The 26484-nt window shown below is 41.4% G+C and overlaps 1 protein-coding gene across 1 annotated transcript; it reads left to right on the plus strand.

Annotated features, from left to right (window-relative positions):
- Nucleotides 1-4464: 4464 nt before the first annotated feature.
- Nucleotides 4465-24034, plus strand: AGXT (alanine--glyoxylate and serine--pyruvate aminotransferase). Its single transcript, XM_048507109.1, has 11 exons — nucleotides 4465-5096; nucleotides 9056-9248; nucleotides 12447-12511; nucleotides 12732-12832; nucleotides 14184-14254; nucleotides 15473-15557; nucleotides 18398-18493; nucleotides 19373-19442; nucleotides 20201-20296; nucleotides 21045-21173; nucleotides 21863-24034. The coding sequence occupies exons 1-11, from the start codon at nucleotides 4839-4841 to the stop codon at nucleotides 21968-21970; spliced, it is 1272 nt and encodes a 423-aa protein (XP_048363066.1). The 5' UTR covers nucleotides 4465-4838; the 3' UTR covers nucleotides 21971-24034.
- The last annotated feature ends 2450 nt before the right edge of the window (nucleotides 24035-26484 follow it).

Consider the following 26484-nt stretch of genomic DNA (forward strand, 5'->3'; position numbering starts at 1 on the left):
GGAGTTCTTAATTTTGCCTTTTCTCTGACAGTGCCTAAGACAATGTAAACCACCTTGCAGGCAAAATAAATCAGCTGTGGTCTGGTGTCAGTGGGAAAGGCAATTCGTATTTTAAATAAATATTATAATAAAATAAATAGTCTTGCCTCTGCCAGCTAAGCAGCTCTGAATCATATTGCTTTGACTTGAAAATCCCTGGGTACAGAGATTTGCTGTCAAAATGCAAGGATGTCACTGATTCGCTGTAACATACATCCTGCCAGACCATTTAGAGAGCAGTGCTGGTAGCTGGCAGGGGACCCTGCAGATAAACACTAATGAAAAACGAGAAGACTTACAGCCCAATCCAGGATTTGCTGTCCCTGAGGCACTTACTCCAACAGAAGGGCAAATCCTCTGGTGTCCGGCTGCTGCAGGGCCTTGGAATGCCTGACTGTAGCGCCCAGCTCCATGTGGCGCTCCCAGGGGTGGGGCCAACCTTAGTCGACTTCCACTGCCTGTTCAGCCCCTTTGCACCAGCAGAGTGGGCCTCGGAGATACACCACAATTTTCATGGCGTATCTCCACTTTCTGTTGGTATTTGCAAGTGTCTGTCACAATTCAGACATGAAGGGGTTAACTGTGTACATGCTGATTAGCTACTGAGGTCAGAGTTTTATGGCCAGTCCATTGAATAAGCTATTGGTCAGCTAACCCCAGCATTGCCTATGAGAGACTAGTCACGTAGACAGAGGTTATAAAGTAAAGTATGTTTCTTGAACCACATGAGGGAAAACCTTTTGCCTTGCTAGGTAGGCATCATGTGCGATCACAGGGTGCTAAGCTATGTGACCGAGTTAGTTTTAGAATAGAAAGCTGTTCTTTATTTTTCTTCCATGTAAACCCTCCCTAATAGAAAGTAAACATTTATATAAAACCAGCAACTGTCTAATGGTCAACATTATGACCACACCGATAGTGGTTACTGTGCATGCAGAATGGCTAACCCCCAGGTGGGGGTTGGAGTTCCCCAAGAATTACAATTTGTCTCCAGGGATATAGTTCTTCTGGAAAAAATGGCAGTCTCAGAGAGTGGATTATGTGGCATCATATCCCTGTGGAATTCCTTCCACAAACTGCCCTCCCCAGGCTCTCCCCAGATAACCAGGAATTTCTCAACTCAAAGTTGACCACAAAGTACCTCATTTTTCAGGGCTTGATTTTCTTAGGAGACTGGCAGAATACAGACAATGCTTTCCTTTATCATAAGGAAGTATGTGTAGGAGGCTAGGAACCTCATTTTATAATGTATTATGAATGTTTTTCAGAGTTAACGCCATATATGGCTGCAAACACCTGAGGCCTTTTGAACAATTCATTTCTTACACATGAGAGAGTTCATTGTATGAATCATCAGCTACTGCATCATATGGAAGTGTGTCATTTCTTCTGCTACCATTTTGGAGGGCTGAACTGTTACAAGCAGCTATCTCCTTTGTGTAACCATGGAAACCAGGCTGGTGATAGAGAGCTTCTACTGCCACAGGGTCTCTGCTGACTATGACCATTATCCTTGTATTCAGTTTCTTAATGGTTGCACTTCTAATACAGGCATCTATATGTAGCTCACAACACTGAACAGGAGATTCCCTTTATTTGTTGGTGGTTTTTGCCCTTGATGATAGTTTAGCTTGCCAACCTCCAGGTGGTCAAACTAAATAGAAAATGTGTTTGTGTGTGGTGGGGGGGGGGGAGTTATTAGTACATAAATCAATTACAGGAATCTTAAGAGGCATGTCATAGTAAGAAGTGTTTAGAAACTTTGATGTGGGTGAAAGGATTAAAAACTACCAGACCATGGCCACACAGTCAGGAAAATCCACAAAAGCCAATATATATGAAGTATTTGAACAATTCAGTAAAACCAAATTTAGCCCTTAAAACAAGCTGGAAAGTCATCCATTGAACTTTCAATATCTTACCTGGTTTGAGCTTGAAATGTTTCAGTAATGAGTTCATGACTGGGATGAGATCTAAACAAGTAGTAGTTGTAAGTCATAGATATACAGTTACACCATAAGAACTCATAGACACAAATTGGCAATGGGAGAAAACAGTTCCTCACTCTACAATGAATTCAGTTAAATTTCCCTCTTTTGGGAAAATGTATGGACTTAACACATCTGGAGAATAATGAGTAAATCAGGGTTGTCAGCTCCAGGTTGGGAAATTTGGGGGCTGAAGCCTGAAGAGGACAGGTTTGAAGAAGGACTTAAATGGATTATAATACCATAGAGTCCACCTTACAATATAACCAATTTCTGCAGGTGAACTGACCTTTGTTGCCTGGAGTTCAGTTGTAATTCAAGGAGATCTCCAGCTACCATCTGGAGGTTAGCAACCCTTGTTGGAGTTATTAGGTGAATCCTCCCTATCATATAAATGTAAGTATTTTTATAACTGTAGTCCAAAACTCCAGTCTGCTAAGCCAGTACAGATTTCCCATGCATTGTCAGGGTTCACTGTTTCAAATTAGCAATGGCCACAGAGTCAAGGTCTGCTTAAATCATTGCCCTGCTCTTAAGGGTGAAGGTTTGCCACCTGAGGAAAAAATAACAAGCAAGACTTGTTAGAAGCAAGTACCTATTTTGGAAGAAGGGGTAATGGAAATGTGTTATTCACTTGCCCGAATTATTAGTTGAACTGACTACTGGGAGGCCACCCACAAACGTTCATGGATGTGTTTCTCCACACTCGCTCTCTATTGCACTGCACTCCATTCCAAAACACATTCTCTCACTTCCTATCCAAACCCTGAAGGAAGATATATTATGTACACATAGAAAAAATGTATGAAGTCCAGATAGGAGCTCCCATTGTTTGTGATTTTGGTACAAGGGCAGGGTTAAAACTGTCAGCAGGCATAGAGCGGTACTACTCAGTGTACTACTCAGTGTAGCAAGTAGAGACAGTAGTCTACCTGTATATATCTGACATATACTGCAGCCTCCCACCTCCAAGAAGAAGAAATACTCCACACAGTAGGTTCTTTCCAAAGAAGGCTTTTACCAAAGAGTTGCAATGTGTACAAGATAATATATCCAGAGTTCTGTGTCATTTTTCTGATCTAAAATAGTTTGAGAAAGCTGCAATCTGTTGTTGAGAAAGCATACAAATATAGCTATGACACTCTTATATTTACCCTATTATGGCAAATGGCAGCTCACCAAGCTATTTTAGATCAAGAAAACGGCATGGGGGAAGCTGTAACTGGATTTTTAAAAATGCTGAGTGCTTTGGCTGCAGAATTCCCCGTGGTTTATCTGATTTGGGCCAAAAACTTTAGTAGCGGTTATCAGATATCTGAAAGGATGCTGGAAGAACAGGTTGATAAAGGTGCTGATAGAAGAATGGTGGATTCATGTTGTAGTTGTGCAGATTTAGTTGAAATATTTAAAAAGATGAAGGTGAAATGAGGCAGCAAAATCTTGGGACGAAACATTTGTTAGGTGAACAGGGCAATATTTTGACTCTATCCAATTTTTCATTCTGAATCAGTATTTATAGTACTCTTAACATCCTTTGCAATGTTTCACTAATACAAAGGGATTCTTTCCTACATGGAGAGCAGGAAATTTCACATTTCAAGAGAATATCCACACTTGATTCTGTGAGCATAACTCATGACCTTCATAAGGCTTCCCCCTTTCAGGCAGATCAAAAATAAACTCTCATATCAGTTCAGAAGGGGGAACTATGGGATGGCTGTGGGTAGAGAATCCAGCTGGATGCTATCTACCTGCAGTCACCAGGCATGGCTTAGGAGGTAAAGGCAAGCTTAAATTTCAAAGGGATTCATGGCAGCATGGCTTTGCCATTCCCCCTTAAGCCTTTAAAGACCATTTTCCCTCTTCCATCACAGCCACACAATGACCCTATGACCCAACCCAGCTGAGATAGGGAAAGGAAAGTGGTTTGAGCCAAAGGAGAGTAGTGTTATAGTGGATTTTCTCTAATTACATCAACCAAAACATTTTTTCAACCAATTACTGTTTTATACCACCCTTTTATTTTTATTTATTTTTTGTTCTATTTGCAAAAATTTTGTGCATGCATAATTATTCAGGATCAAATAATAGAATATGCAGTGGACATATGATAGATAAGACCTGAAAGTTGATTGTTGAGAAACAGCAACAAACACAATTTTAAAAAGAGGAACCATAAGAACGAGGAGAAAGAATTGAATTATAAATCCTTGGAATAATATAAAGGACAAGCTACTATTTCTCTGGGACAGTAATTCTTCAGACTTTGGAATAACAATAATCAAGCAGGGAAAAGGAGACCAGAATGGTTATTTGTTAACACTGTTAATGCAGGCTTTGCTATTACTGGCAAACTATTAACAAGGATCACTTAATGGATGGACCCTTAACAACTACAGTGAGGAACAAAACATCTGTACATTGTATTGAATCTAAATTGGGTTCACTGGTTCAGAACATAACTGGACTCCTGAAGAATGGTTTTAGCAACTTTTAAAGAGCTTAGACAAACATGGAATTTCTTTTTGTCATGTTCAAAGAAAAGGAAGGAACATCATTAGCAGAACTTGAGCTGTGTAATGTTGAAGATCTCAGCTCCTAACAGCTGCAGAAGTCTTAGGCAATGAGGACACAGTACATTGGAAGCTGTGCTATTGATTGGCCCCTGGATGCCTGAGTTACAGAACAAGAACTAGTTCATTGATTCACTGTAATTTTTTTCAAAGTGAAGGGAAACTAGAGGGAAGTGACCCATCGTTTATCATATCAACAATCTGTTTGTTTTTCTTGTCCCTACCAGTTGTCTATTTAATGTCAGGGATGGGCGGTTCATTCCTAGTATTGCAGGCAGCAGGTTGGGTTCGTGTTCAGCTGCCTCGACTTTCGACTCAGCATTGTCGCACTATGTCTTCTCAAAAACACCTAATGCCACCCCCTGCAGCATTGTTACAGCCACTGTCTGTCCCAGACAGGTTATTGCTTGGCCCTGGGCCCTCCAACTGCTCTCCCCGGATCTTGTCCGCATGTGGTCGACAGCTCATAGGACATGTCCACAAAGAGATGATCCAGGTAAGGGCTGCAATCTCAGCTTCTCTTGAGATTCCTTCTGAAAGATTCCTACTTCAGTTTTTCCATACTGCTCTCCCACCTGTTCCTTCCCATGCCTTTTTGCATCACTCCAAAAAGCAGCTTAATTGTGCTTTATCCCATAGTTCTTTTTTCTTTTTAAACATTCAATCCATTCAATTTACTAAGAAATGCAATCTAGATTCACCAGAAACAGTTATCAATTCATCATGTTTACTGATCAAACCAGGGAGCAAGTCTATCATATCTGGATTTTCTTCCTTGTGCATGGGACTGTTTTCTTGATGTTTTAAGTTAATTGATATGAGTTGCAGATGTTCCTTTGAATGAGAAGAATTAAGGATATGCAACACTTTAAAAATCTAACTCTTACAACTGATTACTATTTACTTCTGGTGATTTTCATTCTTATGTCCATCAGACAAGATTATAGATTTTTTCAGCTCAGTTTCAAGACAGGAAAATATTTATTAATTTCTGGTCCGTGTGATCCCAGCACATTACCACAGATTATATTGAGTGTAGTTCTCCATAATGCCTAATCTGTAGCCAAGCTAAAGACCATAGGAGCATCATCTTAATTTGTATGTATTCTGGGAACAGTAAACACATATACAGGCTCACAGAATATGAACCCTTCCCATATCTACCACATTTAAAAGCTCTTGTTTACAGAGATGAGACCAAATTTTGAAAACTGTCCACTTTGGCCCAAAACTGTGTTCAATATGAATATCTCCATCTCCAGTTCTGCCTTTTGAGAAATTATCCGGTGAGTTTTTTATTATTATACCAGTTGCTCATTCCTGAAATCATTTTCCCTGTTAAAATGAACACATTTTTAATATACCAATTGTACATAAATTGTACAAAGTTATATGTTAGGAATTATAACAAAAGTGCCCCAAATGGGGCAAACTGAAAGTGCTGACAATGGCAACATATTAAATCAAAATGAAACAGAAGTGGGGACATCAATACATTCCTAATTATATTGTGACATTATTATTCCATTCGTTTGGTTTTGTTCATTTATTCAGTACATTTTAATTCCATTCTTCCTCCAAGGAGCTGGCAGATGTATACATCATGCTCCCTTCCTTTATTTTACCCTTTAAAAATCGTGTGAAACATGAAAGTTGAGAGAGAGTAACTGGCCCAAGATCACCCAGCAAGCTTCAGGGCAGAATTGGAGTTTGAATGTGGGTCTCCTGAAGACTGGTCTTGTACTCTAACTACTATTCCATGCTGACGTATTACAAAGTCTTGATGTTTTCTGGGGATAGGGTTGCCAGGTACCTTCTTGAAACCCGCAGGGAAGGAAGAGACTTGTGGGGGCCTTATCTAGCATAAATTGAGTCCTAGGTCTCAATGCCACCAGTGTGTTGACATCATTTCTGGAAAGTATGTCATGGCATCAATGTGGGAGATGCTCTGGTATTTGGGCAAAATCTCTGTGGTAGAAACTGCATTTTTACCATAGAATTTTTCGAAACACCAGAGCATCTCCCATGTCATCAGCAATGTGATATCACTTCTGGAAGTGGCATCAATGAGCCAATGGAAAGGCCTAGGCCTCAGTTTGCACCTGGTAAGACTCTCGGTGAATGGCTAAATGGTGCCAGGGTGAGGGGGCCCAAAGCAGGAAATCCTCTGCCCCCAGTGGGGATCTGGCAGCTTTGTATCATATATGCAATTTGTATCATATATGCAATTGAAGGTTTATACCTTCCAGACACATATGGGCTGTTTTCTCCTCTTGACCACGTCACACAAAAAGCTCCTCTGCCCATGTTGTTGGGAACTCCTCAAAATACCCCTCCTCAAACTGTTACTGTTGGCTCCATTGTAAAACTTGCATGTAACCATGCAAGTAAAGTGATGTTTTCAACAGAGCCAATAATACCTTCATGGTATGGTTTACAAATATGAAAACAGCAAGGGAGGGAGGCTGAAGCTACTTCTTCCTGCATGCTGGAGCTGCAAATAGAGAAGATCTACTGCATATCCGTGAGGCACCAACCTCCCACTGCATGTCTGATACAAAGTCCTTATGTTGGTCCCCAACAAACACAAGGATTTTGTAATGTGTATATAGAACCTTAGTAATTGAACTTTTCCCCTTATGCCAAAGCATGAAAACCTTTCCCATGCCATTCATGTAAGGAAGGAAAACTGCACATACTTCCTTAAACCCTAATAGCATCAGCAACAATGAAAAATAGAAAATGTATTCAGAAATCTTGTAGGCTGCCTTGCCAGATGTGCTCAAGGCTGTTCACAACAATAAAACAAAACCAAGCGGACAAGAAATACAAATAATACAAGTACAAACATTTTAATTAAACAATTAAAGTAAGTATGATATACCAATAAAAGCAAGCCAGAGCAGAAAAGCACATGTAAAAGAGCTACCTAAAATGATAGATAAAAGAATCTGCAAGCTGGGGGCGACTATACAACAGCTAAAAGAAATGAAATCCATTAGTTAAAAGCATAAATAAAAATAAATGTTTTGGACCAGTAGATAATGGAGGGTAAAGAAGGTACCCGGCAACCTCAAAGGGGAGGGTGTTTCAAAAGCGAGATGCCCCTCTTAGATTTGCAGTTGGAACAGGGGCATAATGAGGCAGCCCTGGGCAAACTGTAGCCCTGGGCAAAACCTGAGTTGGATGCCCCCACCCCTCCCATGGGTGGCCACTCCACCATGACCAAAACATTTTTTGCACCAGGACATTGGTGCCTGCAGGGGGTGCATTTTTAGACATATCAGCACCAATATTTCAGCATATCATCAGGAGACTGTCCTTATGCTACTCCCCAAGTTTGGTGAGGTTTGGTTCAAGGAGTCCAAAGTTATGGACTCCCAAAGGGGGTGCCCCATCCCCCACTGTTTCCAATGGGAGCTAATAGGAGATGGGGGCTACAGTTTTGAGGGTCCATAACTTTGGCCCCCCTGAACCAAACTGCACCAAACTTGGGGGGGGGTGCCATCATCTCCAGATGATACCCTGAAATTTTGGTGCCGAAACATCAAAATGCACCCCCTGAAGGAACATCCTAGAAATTTGCCCAAGAATCTTTGTTCTGCATTGAGTTTTCTGCATTGCTGTCAGTATTGAGGGATTTGCCGACAGGCTGGGGGGGCACATTTCACAGAAGGCACAGTCTCAAAACTTTCAGGGTCTAATCCAGGAGACTGCCCTAATGATACCCCCAAGTTTGGTGCAGTTTGGTTCCAGGGGAGGCCCAAAGTTATGGACCCTCAAAACTGTAGCCCCCATCTCCTATTAGCTCCCATTGGAAACAGTGGGGGATGGGGCACCCCCTTTGGGAGTCCATAACTTTGGACTCCCTGAACCAAACCTCACCAAACTTGGGGAGTAGCATAAGGACAGTCTTCTGATGATATGCTGAAAATTTGGTGCCACTAGCGGCTAGCCTAAAAACTGCGCCCCCTGCAGGCCAAAAATGGAAAACCACTAAAATACCCAAAAACGAACCCAGCATTTTGATGCCCCCCACAAGGTGATGCCCTGGGCAGCTGCCTACCTTGCCCAATGGGCATTACGCCAGTGAGTTGAAGGCTATGAGAAGACAACTGGCGAGCTGGCAATATACGAAGAGACAGTCCTTCCATAGAAGTAGACTAGCCAACATGTCTTGCGCTGTAAGGAAATTTAAAAATCAAGAGCAGGACCTCAGTTCTAGCTGACAGTTTTCTTTAGCAACAATTTCAAAATTGGGTACTGCCCTCAGTTCAGCATCTTCAGGCTAGTCAGTGTTTATGACGGTGAATATACAACCCTTTGTGGATATAAAACACCATTATCTTTCTCCAGCGTATATCACTCTCAGGAATCATGGATGAAAGTACATTCATGCTGCTGGCTTTGGGAAGGCTTTTTAAAACTTTGGTTGTCTTTGCTTCTTGCCCTCAGATAATGGATGAGATCAAGCTAGGAATCCAGTATGCATTCCAGACACAGAACCCACTCACACTGGCTGTCAGTGGTACTGGTCACTGTGCCATGGAAGCGGCCTTTGTGAACATGGTGGAGCAAGGAGACAAAGTGCTGATTGCCGTGAATGGAATTTGGGGAGAACGAGCAACTGACATTGCCAAAAGGCTTGGTATGTATGGACCCTTTTCCAGTAACCTATAGTTAGCACCAAGATTGCTCTAAGTAAAAACTATGAAACTCTCAGATATTTTCTCTCATAGCCATGGCATTCTGCCTTTACTAGGGTCTTTTACTATGCAGCAGCTGCAAAAACTCATGGTATATGTTCTATGTCCCCAACATATGTCCAGTAAAGCATGTTGCTTTTTCTTTAAAAAACTGCCAAGTATTTCCAGAACAACCTCTCCCGGTTTGTACTTCATGTTACTATTGTAAGTAAAATAGCATACTGCAAGTTTAAAGGGTTTGTACTTGCCCTTGTTTTTCTTTCGTCCTCTTAATTTTGAACAAGCATGTTTTTAGTCTGATTTCATGATTGGGCAGAAATTAGTACATGATTAAATGCTGACTTAAGGTAGAATTCATAGTAATTAGAGGTGAACTGGTTCTCCCAACTCCACTGGGTTATTTTTTGCTCCTGGGATATTCCTCCAGTAATCTTCTTCCAAGTATCACAGAACATCATGGAGCAGAAGCCCAGTGTAGGAAAAAAATGTTCCTTCTGCTTCCACAGAGACTGCATGCACCAAGTGAAATGCAGCCCAAGTGTCTATTTAAACACTCATAAAAGATTTAGGCACAAGGAGCACTGGAGAGGTGAGGACAGGATTAGATCACAAGATCTTATAAAGGACAATCATCTTTAAATGTAATGTCTAGAACAGCAAGGAATCTTATTAGCATCTCAGTTTCATAATGTATCGTATTATAAGTATAAACAATTGGATCAACAGATAATAAACGTAAAAAGCAATAGTAGAACTGTGGAACCCGAATGTATATATTACATGAACAATTGCCAGAGATAGGTATCTTTGTGTACACAGTGCCATCAAGTCGCAGCTGATTTAAGGTGACCCAATGGCATTGGTGCATGGCATAGTGGTTAAGTGCTTGCACTGCCACTCACATGGTCAGGAGTTTGAATTGAGCCCCCTCTGGGTCAGATATCTTGGCAGCTGGCTCATGGTCAACTCAGCCATCCATCCATTCCTTGGTCAGTAAATGAGTACCTAGCTCCTAGGGGAATAGCTGGGGAAAACAATGGCAAACTACCCCACAGAAAAGGCTTGCCTATGAAATCATTGCTTGCAGTGGTACCCCAGGGTCGGACACGACTGAAGGGGAAACTTTACTTTACTTAATTGCATTTTCAAGGCAAGAGACTAACAGATATGGTTTGCCATTGCCTTCCTATGCATAGCAACTTTGTTATTCCTTGGTGGTCTCCCATCTAAGTACTAATCATGGCCAGTCCTGCTCAGCTTTTGAGATCTGATGAGATCAGGGCTAGTCTGGGTCATACAGGTGAGGCTGACTGCTATCTAGGTTAGTCTACTAAAAACAAGCGTCTAGAATAGCTGTTCCCAGTTTGTGCTGCATACTATTACAAGTAAGTATATGCTTGCACAAAAGCTTTGTACTAAACTACATTTTCTTTCGGCTTCTTAATTAAAATGCTGATTTTGCTTTATTAAAAATTATGAAATTATTATGGGATTATGGGATTATGAAATGATAAAATTATGTAATTATGAAATTACAACGTGTAATTGTAAATGCGAGCAGATTTATGCAATGTGAATTTGCATAGGCTACAGGTTACTTCGCCAGACACATGATATTATCATCAGCTAACAAGCCTACAGATATTATATACTTGAGTACAGAAAAAAAAACAGACTATCACAGATTTCTTTCTGGAATTTATTCTTATTTTATTTATATTTGAACTCAGCTGACCTATTGCTTCTTATGTTTAGTGGTCTTTTGAGCCCAGATTTACATTTTTTCCTTCATGCTCATGAAATACCTATCCAATTGAAGATAGTACTTCCATACATCTGACAAAATGGCTGCAATAAATCTGATCGTCTGTGGTGCTGTAAGACTCACCACAGTTTCTGTTGCAACTAAATAACACAACATCCCCACTAAAATAGCCACGAACACTCCTGTCTGATATTGCCTTCCATTCCAACATTTCTTTGCCTTCAAAATAATATGTTTAATGATTAAAATGCCTTCCCTGCTCCTTTTTAACCTACATTTAGCCATGGGACCTAACTGGACTTCAACAGGTTGCTGCTGTGTACTCAAGTTAATACATGACTCATTTCAAACAGAAAAAATGTTGTGGTCCTATTGGAACTAGTCAGCTACACAATCAGAATGAGAAGTGTCCTTCTGTACTTTTTTTTCCCGGACTGAAAATTGGGCTCTCTCTATTATGCTAAGGGTTGATTCATACCTTTCTTTTTCATGAACCGAAGCTCAATGTATTACTTTGTTCTTAAAGGCATCTGAGTAATTTTAGTTTCTACTAATGTTTAAATGTTTGGATATTATGTATTACTTGCTTTAATTCTTTTATTTTGAAGCCACCTTAAGCACAATGCTGTGCAGAGATGGATGGTGATGGAAATGGTGATGACTTACAGAACTTATGGACTTAAGGTGGTCCCATAGGGTTTTCAATTGCCTGCCTCTGTGTGGGCTGAGATAGTTCTGAGAGAACTGTGACTGGCCCAAATTCACTCAGCGGGCTTCATGCAGAGGAGTGGGTAATTGAACCCAGTTCTCAGATTAGAGTCCACCACTCTTAACCATTATACCATTCTGGGATAAAAACATTTAAACAAACAAGCATTCATTGACTATTTTGTTGGACTCTGATGTATTGAAAAGGGCAAATCAACTTGTGCTTAAATGGCAACTTTTCCAAAGGAATTTATGTTCTGGTGTCAAGTACTTATTAACCACAGAACTCAAGTGTATCTAAATGCTAGAGAGCATCTTTGTCTATTTCAGCTTTTCTGTTCAGACATTTAAAAGGGGCATATAAGTTATAATAGATATATTATTATATATAATAACATGTTATTTTCATAAATAGGGAACCAAGGCATTAAACAAATTAACAGTGCCCACTTCAGTCCAAGAGTGTAGCTCTGCTTAGGATAGTACTGGAAAGGAGTTATCAATGACAGTGGTAAGCAATAAAATCCTTATTACTTGTCCTGAGAAGGGCCCGATGATCTTGGTGAATTTTTGTTTAACAGTACTCTCCAGGAATTATGAGCAGTATCTTTCTCTTCTCTACAGAGTGATATTCAAATAACACAGCTTGTCATTTTTCACCTTGTAGGTGCAGATGTTTACCAGCTTATGAAGGCCCCAGGAGAGTATTTTACTCTAGAAGAAATTGAGAGGGTGAGTTGTTGTTATTGAGGGTGAGTTGTTGTTATTGAAACTACAGCAGAAGTTCTCTTACTATTTGTTTGAAACAAAGCACGAATTGATCTTTTTTCCTAGAATCCTTGTGCAGGTAATTAGGAGAACCTGGTACTAGAAAAACCAATTGGAAACATGTTTCTCTTGACTCCTTTTTCAAGAATGTGATTCCCACCCACCCCTCCATTCTCTCTTATAGAATTTGGTGCAACACACTCCAATTTTGTTTTTCATCACTCATGGAGAATCATCTACTGGAGTGGTTCAGCCATTAGATGGCCTTGGAGAACTTTGTCACAGGTCAGTAGGGCTACAGTGATCCAACTACAGTTACAACTGGTGCCTCAGAAGTAAGGCAATGAACCATACTATAAACTGACTGTCCTAATGTGCATGTTTGTGGCCCACACATTCCTGTTATGTTTTTATGGATGAGAAGCAGAAGGGCAGATACATCTTGACAGTTATGAAGATGGACTAGCAAGAGGGAGTCCAAATTCTGGTAAAGCCTGAGAACACTCCATTACCCCAGATAGAATTTGTTTCACAATCCAGAAAGAAAACATGCCATCTCTTTAATGCTGGAGAGATCTGCAAGTTCCACTTGACTGGTAACCTTTTCCTTACTCTGTTACTTTTGCAGCCTGCATGTTAGTATTACCCTGTTGTGGCTCATAGTAAGAAAGCTGTTCAGTCAAAAAGCATTGCCTGGAATCCTCACATCTGAAGCTTACCTAACTTTACAGAGTGTGCCCAGTGGTGGGATCCAAAAATTTTAATAAAAGGTTCCGATGGTGGTGGGATTCAAACAGTGGCACCACCGCACACATGCACCTCCAGTCCCTATTGGGCAGGGAGGTTGCTTTAGTAACCCCTTCTCTGCACTCAGAAAAAATTAGTAACCACTTCTAGAGAAGTGATGAGAACTGGTTGGATTCCACCTTTGAATGTGCCCCTAAGAAGCTAGCTCTACCTCTGGGGAGGTGCTTGACAGCCAGGCTGAGCCTTCAGTTAATTGTGCGGGCGGGGGGGGGGGGCATGTTGTGAAATAATCAGGGGTGATGGTAGCCAGACTGAAGGAGAATTCCAAAAACCTGCCTAAATTGAGTTGGAGGGAGAAAATTAGTACCTTTTTGCCCCAGCCTTCTTATAGGGACTGTGCACTGACAAAGAGCTTTTGCTATGAGGGGAATGGAGTGAAAGCCTTACAAGCATTTGCAGAAGCCATTTTAAGGATTTTTACTTTTAGCAACAGCATGTAAAAACAAAATAAACAGAACAAAGTGCAGTTGGTGAAGTCCCTCAGCAGCCAGTTATGCAAGTTTTGCAAAAGAGCATATTCCAAAAGCTACTTGGGCAAGCTGAAGAGGAGTGTTGAAAAGAAAAATTTGGCAAATGGCAACTCAAAATTACCTTTGCCGAGCAGCTTTTTCACCAATTGGGGAAAGCGAAGGTTCCCTGGTATTTCCCCCCAAGTGGTAAAAAGTCATCTGAGAAGAATTTTGAAGTGTGAGGCTAACAAGGAGAAAAGGGTCAAGCATCTGCTTTCCTTACTCACTGCCTGCTCTGATTTTTTTAAACAACGCTACATAAGAAGGGATCACAGAATTCTACATAACATGCAGCCTATTTTTTCCTTTCCTCTTTTTAGACATAATTGCTTGTTGCTTTTGGATGCTGTGGCATCACTAGGGGGTACTCCACTTTTCATGGACCAACAAGGTAGGCAAGACGTAGGAATCTACTATTATAACAAGAATATGTCTCAGTTTTCAGTTGTAAAGATATCTATAAAATGAAGTTAAGATTCCAGATAACTCTTGCTTATCTCAGAATCCCTAGTAAAGGTTTATGCTGCGAGACTGAGGGCTTTTCCCCACTCTCATCGATCCCCCCTATGCCGCGCGCTGCTCTCAGCGCGTGGCATCCCTGGCGCGCGCCCAGGCATCCCCACGACCCCGTGCTCTGTGCGGGGTCATCAATGCTTGCAAAGCGCCAGGGATGCACCAGCGATGCTGAGGGCACAGACAGGCGGACAGTGATACTCTCCTCAAATGTAGTATGAGACTTAAGGTAGAGTAGAGGGAAAGGTCCTGAAACTCTGTTGGAGACTGGGTTCAGCTATGGGTAAAGTAACACCAATGGGGAAACGAGAGACTAATTAGGGGAGATACTGTGTTCCTATGATGTATCATAAGGCTGGTATGCAGGCCTAAAATAAATGGTTCTTATATGGCAGTTAATAAAACAGAAATGGGTACACCATGGTATTCACTACCAGTTATATGTATCCTACATAGTTACTTTGGTTTGACCACTTTAACTGTTACAGATCCCCTCTCCAAAAGGATTCTGGGACTTAAGAGCTTTGTTGGATGCTATTGGAATTGCATTGTGCCCATCTCAAAACAATCCCTTAGGTTTTCATTGAAAGAAATAATTTAAAGGTATAGTGTGAACATGCCACCCAAATGTAATTTGAAAGATTTACATTTTTTGGTAATGGAAAGTTTATTAAACTTACCAAAGATGCTAAGGGGTTATCTTAAACTTGACATAGCTTAGTACCTCGGTATATCTTAAGCAAGCCCTGTTCATTTTGGAAACAAGAAATATATAATTTCCCTAAATGATTTTTGAAACTGGTCTATAGTTCTACTGCCTTACAAAATGACAAAAGAATTAGATCACAGGTGTCAAGCTCACGGCCCTCCAGATGTTATGGACTACAGTTCCCATCATCCCCTGGCAGCATCATGCTGGCAGGGGATGATGGGAACTGTAGTCCAAAACATCTTGAGGGGTTCGAGTTTGACACCTATGTATTAGATGATCATACTAAAGAATAGAACAGATAACCAGACAAATTTGTTATCCCAAAATGGTAAACTTCTTCCTGTATTAGTGTTCCTAACAAGTTTTCCCCTATTGAAACCACAGAAATTGACGTTGTCTACTCCGGTTCCCAGAAAGTCTTAAGTGCTCCACCTGGTGCTTCTCCCATCTCTTTCAGTATGAGAGCCAGGTAAGGCTAGATTTGTGAAATGTGTCATTCTCAGCAGCATTGTTACCTGAAGTGGTGGGAAGTCGCTCCCTTTTAGTGTGGAGAAATTAGCTAGAGCAGCTTCTTGACTTGCAAAAGGCCGGACAACATGGGGTCTTGAATGCCTATTTATATGAAAATCAGCTTTTATATAGAAACATGCAGGAGAGAGGGTCAAAGTTTAACAATGTTATTAAGGAATAAAAATGGGGATACACAGGCACACAATAAAACAGAACACACACACACAGTCCTGGGATATAGATCTAGAATAGATAAGGAATATAGGGAGGAGCAATAGAAGTTATAGTCACCTGATCCTGGAATGGAATGGTCCGGTGAACAGAACTGGGTGACCCATGCTTAGCTCTGGAAGAAACAGTGCTGTGGAATGGCATCACAGAGAGTTATTCAGCGATACTGAACGCTCCCATACTTAGGGCTGTGGAACAGTATCCCAGACAGAGAGTTGTCCAAAGATACTGAATGCTGTCTATTGGGAATGTGGACTTCTTGTGAGGAAAAATGGACCCTCAGGGTTATGCAGAGTGATTCTAAATCTCCCTAGACAAAAGGGATTTTCTGCTCTTCCTGCGAAGGACAAGAAACAGACATCAACCTTAACAATAGGTCATCAGTCTAATGGGTTGAGACATCAGCCTGCTGTGCCTAGGGAAGTTAGCTGTGGTCGTTCAGAGGAAGAAACATTAGATAGAACAATACATGGCAGGATGTAGGAACATTAATACATCCTTTGCCTTCTCCGGCTCGGTGGGTATGGTCCAGGGCTGGAGATGGGAACTCTCTCCACACAAGATCTTTTGTGTGGACTTAATCCTGTCAGGAAGAGAGTGAGAGGCCATTATGCAAGTTGCTTTGTAGGGAGACTAGTCCAGATCAAGTTCTTTCCAGATCAAGACAAGCTTCTCTATTTTGGCACTGCGGCTGGGTATCCCAAGGTTGGCTGAGGTGGTAGAGGTGCCACTGTCTGTCTTAAAACATGGGGTCTTGGTCCATCATAGATCAGTCTGGCAACAGCACGATGGATGCAAAACACTTATGGGGGAAAATATCAAAGGTAAAGGAAACAAGCAGGAGGCCCATTTTTCTCCTACTGCACTAGTTACATATCTACGTCTATAAATAATTCAACTCAATTCTGTTTGCAAATGCCAGCGTTGGGCATGTTAGAAAGATCTAAAACCAGTTGCTTGTTTCCATCAAACAAATGGCTTTTACAATCCCATGGAATTTCCAGAACAGATTGCTTAGACCATTGGTCCCCAGTGTGGCTCCAACAGGCATCATATTGCTTGTGAAAGATTCTTCCTGGTGCCTGTGGCGTTTCCCCTAGTTGTCCCGGCCCCGCAGGTGGCTGTACCGACCCACCTTCCCTGACCTGGGGGTTGGACTCCCCAGACGATGTCACCTTAGCTTGGCCCTGAGGGCCAAGGAACAGTCTTGCTCAAAGGGCGCCTTGCATTAGGACACGCCTTGTACCCTCCTCCCGTACCCTGGCCTGGGGTCCCGGTGCTGTTTGCCAGAGCTACCAGTTTGCCTGACCCCTCTCCCTCTCCCTGTTGCCTCACAGAAGAGAGCCCTCTGATTGTTTCTCCCCTTCTCCGGCTTCCTTGCCCCACCCTGTTATGCTTCACAGGGGTGGGGTGGGTGTGCAGCCGGTGTGAAGCCCGGGGTTCCCCAGCCTGTTCCCACACAGCTCTGAGCAGCAGCCCCTTCTAAGCTCCTGGCCTCTCTACCACTCCCTTCCCCTGCCAACGCCCTCCCCAGTCCCTGCTGCAGTGGCAGCTCCAGAGGCCCATTTCCCTTCTCCTTTTATCTACTCCTCCTCTTGGCCCAGCTGCAGCTCATCACTCTCTCTCACAGCCGGTTCAGCTGTGAGGGGCCCCTCCCTGCCAACACTCACTCTGCTGGCTTTTACTCTGTCTGCTGTTATCCTGCTGTCTCTCCCTTTGCCAGCCCTTGCCCTGCCTGCTGTGCTGAGTCCGGGCGCTGGGGACAGGGCCGCGCCCAGACAGTGCCCATTTGCTTCTTGCTCAAAGCAAATACTCAGTTGTTTTTTTACCTCATCAGAACAGGAGATGGATTCAGAAGAATCCAGAAGGTACTACCTGTTTCTGAAAGTAACATTATTCAGCATTGGCTGCACCAATCACAGCAGGATGCTTGGTTTCCAACCTCAGCATCATCCTGTGGCAACCATAGTGCCCCATGGCAACCATTTTTATGATTGACTCTGGCCCCTGTAGCACCCCTCACTGTCCTCAAAATTCGAAATGCCCAGAAGCTCAGAGGATTTGGACACCCTTGGCTTGGACCCAGTCAGTTTCCACCTTTATCATAGTTATGAGCCCTGGCTGTTAGGCATGGATGTGATTGTGAAGTGCAGTCTATGATATTGCTTCCCAACACTATACTCTGAGGAAGAAAAGCAAAGAGTGCTAGAGGCTTGTGAAAGTGGTTATCTTTTCATATTAAATTGTTCAAGTGAGTGTGTGCAAGAAGCATGATACTAACAGAAAAACATTCAGACCTCAAAGAGGTTTCATGATTAGCAACATTTCCAAGGAGCCTGACGCTCCTATCTCTGCTAATTCCAGTGTCTAATCAGAGTCATTTATTGTCATCCTGCTCAAATTCTTACTCAGTTCAGCTTTCAGAAGAATTGACCACAGAACAGTCTGGTCTAAGCTTAAACCAGCAGAGAGAAAATAAAGTGTGATGTCTAGAATTTGTATTCAGGCAGCTGCTCGAAAGGCCAAATTGATTTCCTGAAATGCCCAATATTTTTTTCAAATTGTCAGGAAGAAGATTTACAGCAGGAAGACAAAACCAACTTCCTTCTATCTGGATATGGAAGAACTGGCTAAATACTGGGGCTGTGATGACAACCTCATAAGGCAAGAACACAAACCCTGTGGCAGCCTCTTCCTTTCCAACCTGCAAACCCAGGAACTGCTACCCGGCCTTACAGAAACATGGCCATTTGCAGCCCCAAGTCCTCACAATTTGAAAAAGCAGATGCGGGGGAGCTCCCCTTCCCCCGCAACTTACTGTTTTTGCTCTCCGACAAAATATCCAAAGTTGCTTAGCATTCAACACTGATATGGGTGGGGCTGGAACAGAGGCGTATCTGCCCAGTGACATGGGGGTAACCCATGTCTCCGGGTGCATGCCATCTGGTCACATGGGGGGCACAAAATTGCCCCTTCACGTGACCAGAGAGTCAGCCTCCCAATGGAGGCACAACAGTTTTGCCAGAGCAAGCTGTGCTTCAATTTTTACAAGCCTCCAGATGCCCCCTCTTCCTGCTACAGGGAGATGAGAACATCCCGCCCCCGCCCCCTGCAACATGTGCAAAGATTGGCCTCCCTCAGTCCCACCCTCTGGCCTGTCTGGAGATCCTGACTGTGGCCTTATCCCATGTCTTTTAGCAGGCCTAGTCATACTGTTCCTGTCTCCCTGCAGCAGGGAGGGGGGCACCTGGAGGAGTCTGTGTTTCCTGGTGCTGTTTGGACCCAGTACGTCTCTGGGCTGGAATTAAAAACCATGCAACTTGGCATCATTTGTACTTTGAGCTTCTGACATTTTAAGTCCAGAAGGAACAATGAACAATTTGCAGTTTCTTATAAATTCCTAGCCTTAAACAGAAATTAGCACAATATTCTCACGTGCTTGTCCTGTTCCCTGTGTTACAAAATGGCCCCACAAGATAGCTTTTGATGATCTGGGTTATGTATGCTGAGCATCTCATTCTTACACTACATGCATTCTTATAGGTATCATCATACCGCACCTATCAACACATTCTTCGGTCTACGAGAGGGCTTAGCAATTCTTGCAGAACAGGTCAGTCACCACAGACTACGAAAGAGAAGAAGTGGAATTGACTACATTGGTCAGGTCGCATCTGGAGTACTGTGTGCAGTTCTGGAGACTGCAAAAAGGATGTGCACAGAATGGAGCAGAGGAAAGGGACAAAAATAATTAGGAGACTGGAGACCAAACCCTACAAGGAAAGGCTGAGGGACTTGGGAACGTTTAGTCTAGAAAAGAGTAGATTGAGGGGGAACAAGATTGCTCTCTTTAAGTGTTTGAAAGGCTATCACTTGGAGGATGGCAGACAGCTGTTTCCATCGGCAGCAGCAACGGCTATAAATCACAGGCAGAAAGGTATTGGCTGGAATTTTTTTCAACAGTAAGAGTAGTTCAGCAGTGGAATCGGCTGCATAAGGCTCCCCTTCTCTGCAGTCTTCAAACAGCAGCCTGATGAACACTTGTCAGGGATGGTACTCTAGACTGATCTTGCATTCAGCAGGGGGTTGAATTAGATGACTTGTATGGCACCTACTAATTCTATGAATGGGGTAGAACCAAAAAAAGCTGTTGAAATAACACTGTATGTGTGAAACACCATTACATCTCTTCCACCTTATGGCAGTCTGATGAATTAATGATCTCCAAAATAAGATAATTAATGCTTAGGTCTTGAAAACTGTGGCAGGACTGTGACCTGTCCTGATCTCGGTTCCAAATCTTGACATTTCTAAAGATAAAAACATTGTTACTGCTTAAAATATAACAACTTTCCTTTAATTTCCACACAGGGACTTGAGAATTTTTGGACTCGTCACAAGGAGACTAGTTTGTACCTGTGTGAAGGGCTGCAGAAGCTAGGTCTCCAACTCTTTGTGAAGAAACTGGTATGTGGACAGCTTGCAGCCATACATGTAGGGTCTGGGGAGGGTAAATGACAAAATGAAGGTCTTACTGACAGAAGGCCAAGGCAAAGTGAGTTAAAGGTCTTGGTGCAATGAGTTAGGAGGAAGTAAGGGGGGGGTGTTGAGGAAAGATCAGTATCAAAGGCAGACAAGAGCTCATAGCAACATGTGAAGTTGACTTATTGATCTATCAAGGGCAATACTGTCTACTCTGATTAGCAGCAGTTCTCCATCAAAGGTAGATGCTGTGACAAAAGGCCATGACCCTTCCTCATAGTTCACTTAGGCTAAAACATGACCATTTGAAAGAGAGAGAACTGTTCCTACTATGTACATGTTTCCCAGTTTCAGCTCTACTAAGGACATTTTTTAAAATCTGCAACTCTGGCTCAAGAGTGGGACACAGGCAGTGAAATCTCCCTGGATCCACTTTTCAATCAAAAACTATCATTTGTTTCCAGCCATACATTGCATTATGCTGACCAACCAATTAGATAGTTAGTCAACAGACTATTAGAAATTAGCCAAAAGTTATTTCTCAAGTAAGCAATTTCATCTAAGCAAGGAACATCAGAACATCAGTGGGTGCCTGTGTGGTTGTCTGTAATGGTTAGGAAGAAACACCATTCACATGGATGGTGCAGTTTACCACAACGTTTGGAGGGCACAATTCTTAATACAAACCCAGAGTACCTCTGTGTGGCTCAAACCCATTATTTTCACGTTTCAGGAGGCAAGGCTTCCCACAATCACTACTATCTCTGTGCCTAAAGGATATGACTGGAAGGAAGTAACTGAATACATTATGAAAAACCATGGGATTGAGGTTTCAGGAGGCCTGGGCCCTTCAGCAGGCAAGGTAGGTAAATCATGGGGACAAAAATAACAAATGGTGTGAAACTTCCTTCCGTGCTGTTTGGTTTGTTGCATATAGTCTAGTAGATTAGAGGCACAAGTCCATCAAAACATGATTTAGCAAATCAGCCAAGAGGGTTCTAGTCTAGCCTTCTGCTTGTTAGTTTGTGTGCGGTTAGAGGAATCCCCAACCAAGAGGAAAGGCGGGTATAAAAGTTTTAATAAATTCTGAAGCAGAAGAGACCAATCATGGATTTTCTGTAAACATAAATAATGGTTCAATGGGCCAATCTATCAACTCCATCAACATTTTAATGTTCACCTAAACTGTTGATTTGATTGGGGTGCTACAGAGCAATGAACCCACCCCTCGCCCAAGCATTTTCAGTGGTCCACTCTCCCCCCACAAAATTTAAAATAAAAAATGCTGCATAAAAATGACCCCCTTCCTCCCAAGCATTGCTGTTTCAAATGTTAATATGGTCTTGAATTTTGGGGGACAAAAAAAATCCTTGAAAAAAGGTCCGGAAATTTTAAAGACAGTCCAAAAAATCTGAGATAATGCAAGAGACACCCTCCCCAAAACTGTATCCAAAATTAAATTGAAATTTTTTCATATGCACATACCTGGTTGGTTGTCAATGATTTTCAGAGCATTTACAATCCACTTTTGGATATATCTCTTATTGTCAGGTTTTTCGAATAGGATTGATGGGGTACAACTGCACTAAATTCAATGTCGACAGAGTCCTCCACGCCTTGGAAGATGCCCTTCAACACTGTTTGAAGAACAAGCTGTGAGACCCCACCTGTTTCTCTGCCTCTGTTCCACCTCCCATATACTTAGTGCTAAATCATCAAGCATTTATGCCATCTCATCACATTTCACAGCTGTACACATTGATGCTGTCTGTCCAGAACAGAAAAACTTCAGTGAAAAAGCAACGAACTGATGATCCAAGTCTTGCAAACTACCTATGGCCTTTTCACACCATCATTCAAAAGTGCTTCTCAAATCTGCTTTCTTCATTCATTAACTGGTATAACCAGCGCTTCCCATTTACAGGGCAAAGCCTTCATTTTCAATGAATGTTATACTATGCAAGTTACCACAACAAAACTTTCATGTAAGAAGTTTCTCTATGGTTGGGGGTTTGTCCACCTACTGCTTTATTATTACCTCTGTGTTTTTCTTTACATCACTGGATGTATCATTGTCCAAGTTGGCATATGCATGCAATGCCACAAATAGGTCTCTTTACACAAAACTTTCAAATTTTTCCCACAGCCTCTGGCTGTGTTGGTAGTGCCGAGATTTGTTCTTACCTCTTTTGTCTTTGGGTAGCAGTCTAAAAGAGGTATTCACTAGGGGTATGCATTTGGATATACCAAACCAAAAAAAAGGGCACACTTTTAATAGAGCTGAAAAGGCAAAAGCCAAAAAGTTGACTTTTTTCAGATTCTGCAGGTCTATTATCTTTGCAGCGCTCTGGAGTGTTTAAGTGTTTTTTAGGTACAGCCACCAAATTTGCAGCATAGCTGCAGGTGACTCTCTTATAAGACCCCAAGTTTGATGAAACTAGGGTTAGGGGGTTCAATTTTATGGGGCCCCAGAGAGGGTGCGCCCATCCATCGTCCATTGGAAACAATCGAGGAAAATGTGGAGGCCCATAAAATTGGATCCCCTGACCTAATCTTCACCAAACGTGGGGTTCTTGTAAGAAGCTCTACATTAAAAAAAACTGCCCCCAAAGGCCCACAACATTTTCCCTTAGGGTTTAATGGACTCAAACATTTGAGCTGCACAGTATCAACATACTATAATTTCAATACCCGTCAATATTTATGTCCCCATCAAGAAAAGTAACAGACTGACAAAGAAACATTAAGATGACAGTTACAGAGTTGAAGGTGGTGTCACAGAGCAATAATTTTTTCCATCATGCATGCCCTATTGTTTTCTTAGAAAAAGTTTTCCACTTTTTGAAGCATTTCCAAATAATCATGGACCCCACTATAAGCAACAATCATCCAATGGCTATTGTAGGTTTTCCGGGCTGTATTGTCAGACCACAACTACACAGCCTGAAAAAACCACATCCAGTTGATTCTTGCCATGAAAGCTGTCAACAATGCAAACACTCTATAACTTGTCAATCTTTAGCCTATTCACTGAAAGCTGAAAGAAAACCAAATCTAGCTGACAGTAAATTTAGACCAAGTTGTGTTTTATACTGTGAAGACTCACTTCTTTAGGACTGAAGTGGTTTACAAGAAAGTTAAAAGAAGGATTCAACCCTTACCTAGTGGAAGCCCTGCAAAAGATAAACAAATTCTTTCAACAGTTCTGAACCTATTCAAGTGTAAAGCAAACTGCACTAAAACATGCTTGTTCCACACCATTGCTTTACATTCCTATGGAAGATCAAATACCTTTTTAATGCAAATCAAGCATTCTGCACTCCAACAACAAATAATTCACCACCCTGCCTTCCTTATTCAAAAAAGACAAATATTTTTAATATTCTTCTAAATAAAAGGTTATTAATAAAACAAATCACTAGAGAAGTGTGCTAATTTTCAATTCCAGTAAACAAGAATGCAACTTTGTATTTGTTAAGCAAACTTTAATTTTGCATTACATAGTTCTGAATTAATTTGGACAGCTGAAGTCTGATAAGGGCAAAATTCAACTTCAGGTCTTCCCAGCTCTGACCCAAATATTAATGTAGTGTATTAAACTATTCAAATTGAGCCAGAGCCTGTTAATTCCTGGCCTAAAGCTTCCTATGATGACAATTTTGCTCACATTTGATTTTGCAAGTTCTCTTTGAATATGGAAAAACATTAAAGGAAATTCGCCAAGAGTCGCTTAAATGCAATGCCTCTATTATATTTACCATCCTGATGTGCAGCCATTTTATTCAGAGCCTTTATGCCAAATAACTCCACTCGTGTTGGTTTCCTTTTTGTGAAATAACACACCTTCAACTACAGACCTTCATAATCCATAAAAAGCACTGAGACCATTTTCCTCCTGCATCAGGCCTCTTGTTTTCATGCCAGGTGAATTCTTGGCATTAGCTTTATGTCTGTAGATAACTATCACACATGCCTCCTCTGTATTTGTTACACTTTTTTCTTATACTGAAGGAAGATGCGTAGAATTCTGGCACAGAAGGCTGCTCTCCCTACAGCTGAGATCACATATTGTTATAATACAGCTTCTCCTTCCACATCACAACTTTCCCTATCATGGTTTTGATGTATTGCGGGGTTGGCATAAAAAATTAAATGAGAATTGTTTGGGAGCTTTGCAGAAGCAGCGGATGGCATGTGAAAGCCAGCAGAAACAAAAAAGTTTAGAAACTCAGAAATGCATAAAATATACATATAGTATTGTAGAATATCAACATATTTCAACTTTTAATATGCAATTTCTTTTTAAAAGTTAAAATAAAATAAAAAAATCCAAACTTCTCTGGCATGAAAGAGGGCTAAAAAATTTTATGCAGAGTTCCAGATTGCTGGTTGGGGCTGGGGTGAGTGCGTGTGATATCGCGTCCCTAACCACGGCAATGTAGAAGGGCTAACTGTATAAACTAATGGTCAAGTAGTGAATCTCTGTTCCATGTATCTCGAATTTAATTCCGTTACAAGACTTCAGATCCTTGATAGCTGGCCTGCTGAACATCAGCACCTGGCTGATGGCTTTCTAAAACCTAATTAATGTGTTTTTATTTCAACAGGATATCCTATTTGCTTTTAACTGCTAAAGTTTTAAAAACTAAATTTTTCCAAAATGGATAAGTAAGATAGGTGTAGGACTGCTATATTGTTTTATGTTTCGTAAGCTTTTATATTCCAAAATTCATTTATATAAGCTGATGATTTTATTTTCTAAAGAAATACAGTTAAAAAAAACATTGCTTGTGGGATGAATTTGTGCCAATAGACCAAGAATTTTTCTTGCAAATACTAGTAAAAGTGTCCAAGAACTATACTTCAAGAAAGGAAAGAGCTTCCTTTCAGGTCATTCATTGAACTATTTCTCCATCTGGGCACCAACATCTGGCATTTAAAACAGCTCCTCATTCAATCTTGTTATTTTAACATATTAATGGTTAGATAAAGTGCATTCATTTTTATGAAGGTTAAATGTACAGGTTAAATAGAATAGTGTGTAGTTACTGAACAATCTTTAATTATTTTGCAAAGATGAGGAAAACAATGTATTATCTAGGGAAGGGGTGTCCAACTCTGGCGCTTCAGATGTTTGTGGACTACAATTCCCATCAGCCCCTGCTGGCATGACTTTGGCCACACCAGCAGGGGCTGATGAGAATTGTAGTCCATGAACTTCTGAAGTGCCAGAGTTGGACACCCCTGATCGAAGGCTTTCACGGCCAGAATCAACTGGCTGATATGGGTTTGTCTGGGCTGTGTGGCCATGGTCTGGTAGTTTTTGCTCCTAAGAGGACATGCCTATAAAGATACCAGCCAGAGATGCGAGTGAAACTTTAGAATCAAAAACTGCCAGTCCATGATCACACAGCCCAGAAAACTCAGAAAAGCTTTCTGGGAATATTTCCGGTAAAAACCAACCAAACAAACAAATAATTTTGTCCTAGAACAAATATTAGCTCATTCATTTTACAACCTTTCGTTAAATATTCAAGTCAACTACAGAAAATTATAAAGGAAATATATGGATTCTTGAACAAATTTACACTATAGTTGACTCAAAGGTAGCATACATCATGATAACCTGTGGTTTTATCAAACTCCACAGTTATTTGAAACTTCTGAAGAGTCCAACAAACTGGAGTTCTTTGCTGGCACCAAATCAGGATTTCAAACTAGGATTTGTAGCTGGTTTGCCAACCACAGTTTGTAGTGACATATGATAGCACAAATGACAGTTTATTGTGCAGCAGTGCTCCTTGAAACGGTCTGAAAACAATGACAGCGGTATAAGGAAGATGTCCACCTTTGCCAAGAGGCGAAACAGACAAAAAGCAGGCAAACTGGAGTTTATACACAAACTGCATTATGTTACCAAAGTCTGGAACTAGTTTCTAAATAATCAGAAGTGGGAAAATGACATTTTAAATGAAAGGATACATAGTGCAAACAGATTTCAAATTAAAATTACTGAATCCATAACACTGAGAAGTTGAGTGAGAGACTAAACAGGATGTAGCTAATAGGATAGAGACTGGATTTGTATAGTCTTAAATTAAGAATACTCAGATTATGAACCTTTTCACTGCAAAAAACAAAAAAAAATATCAATGGGGCCAAGCCATTTTAAA

Source organism: Sphaerodactylus townsendi, linkage group LG08 (genome assembly GCF_021028975.2).
Source record: "Sphaerodactylus townsendi isolate TG3544 linkage group LG08, MPM_Stown_v2.3, whole genome shotgun sequence".
Classification (NCBI taxonomy): Eukaryota; Metazoa; Chordata; class Lepidosauria; order Squamata; family Sphaerodactylidae; genus Sphaerodactylus; species Sphaerodactylus townsendi.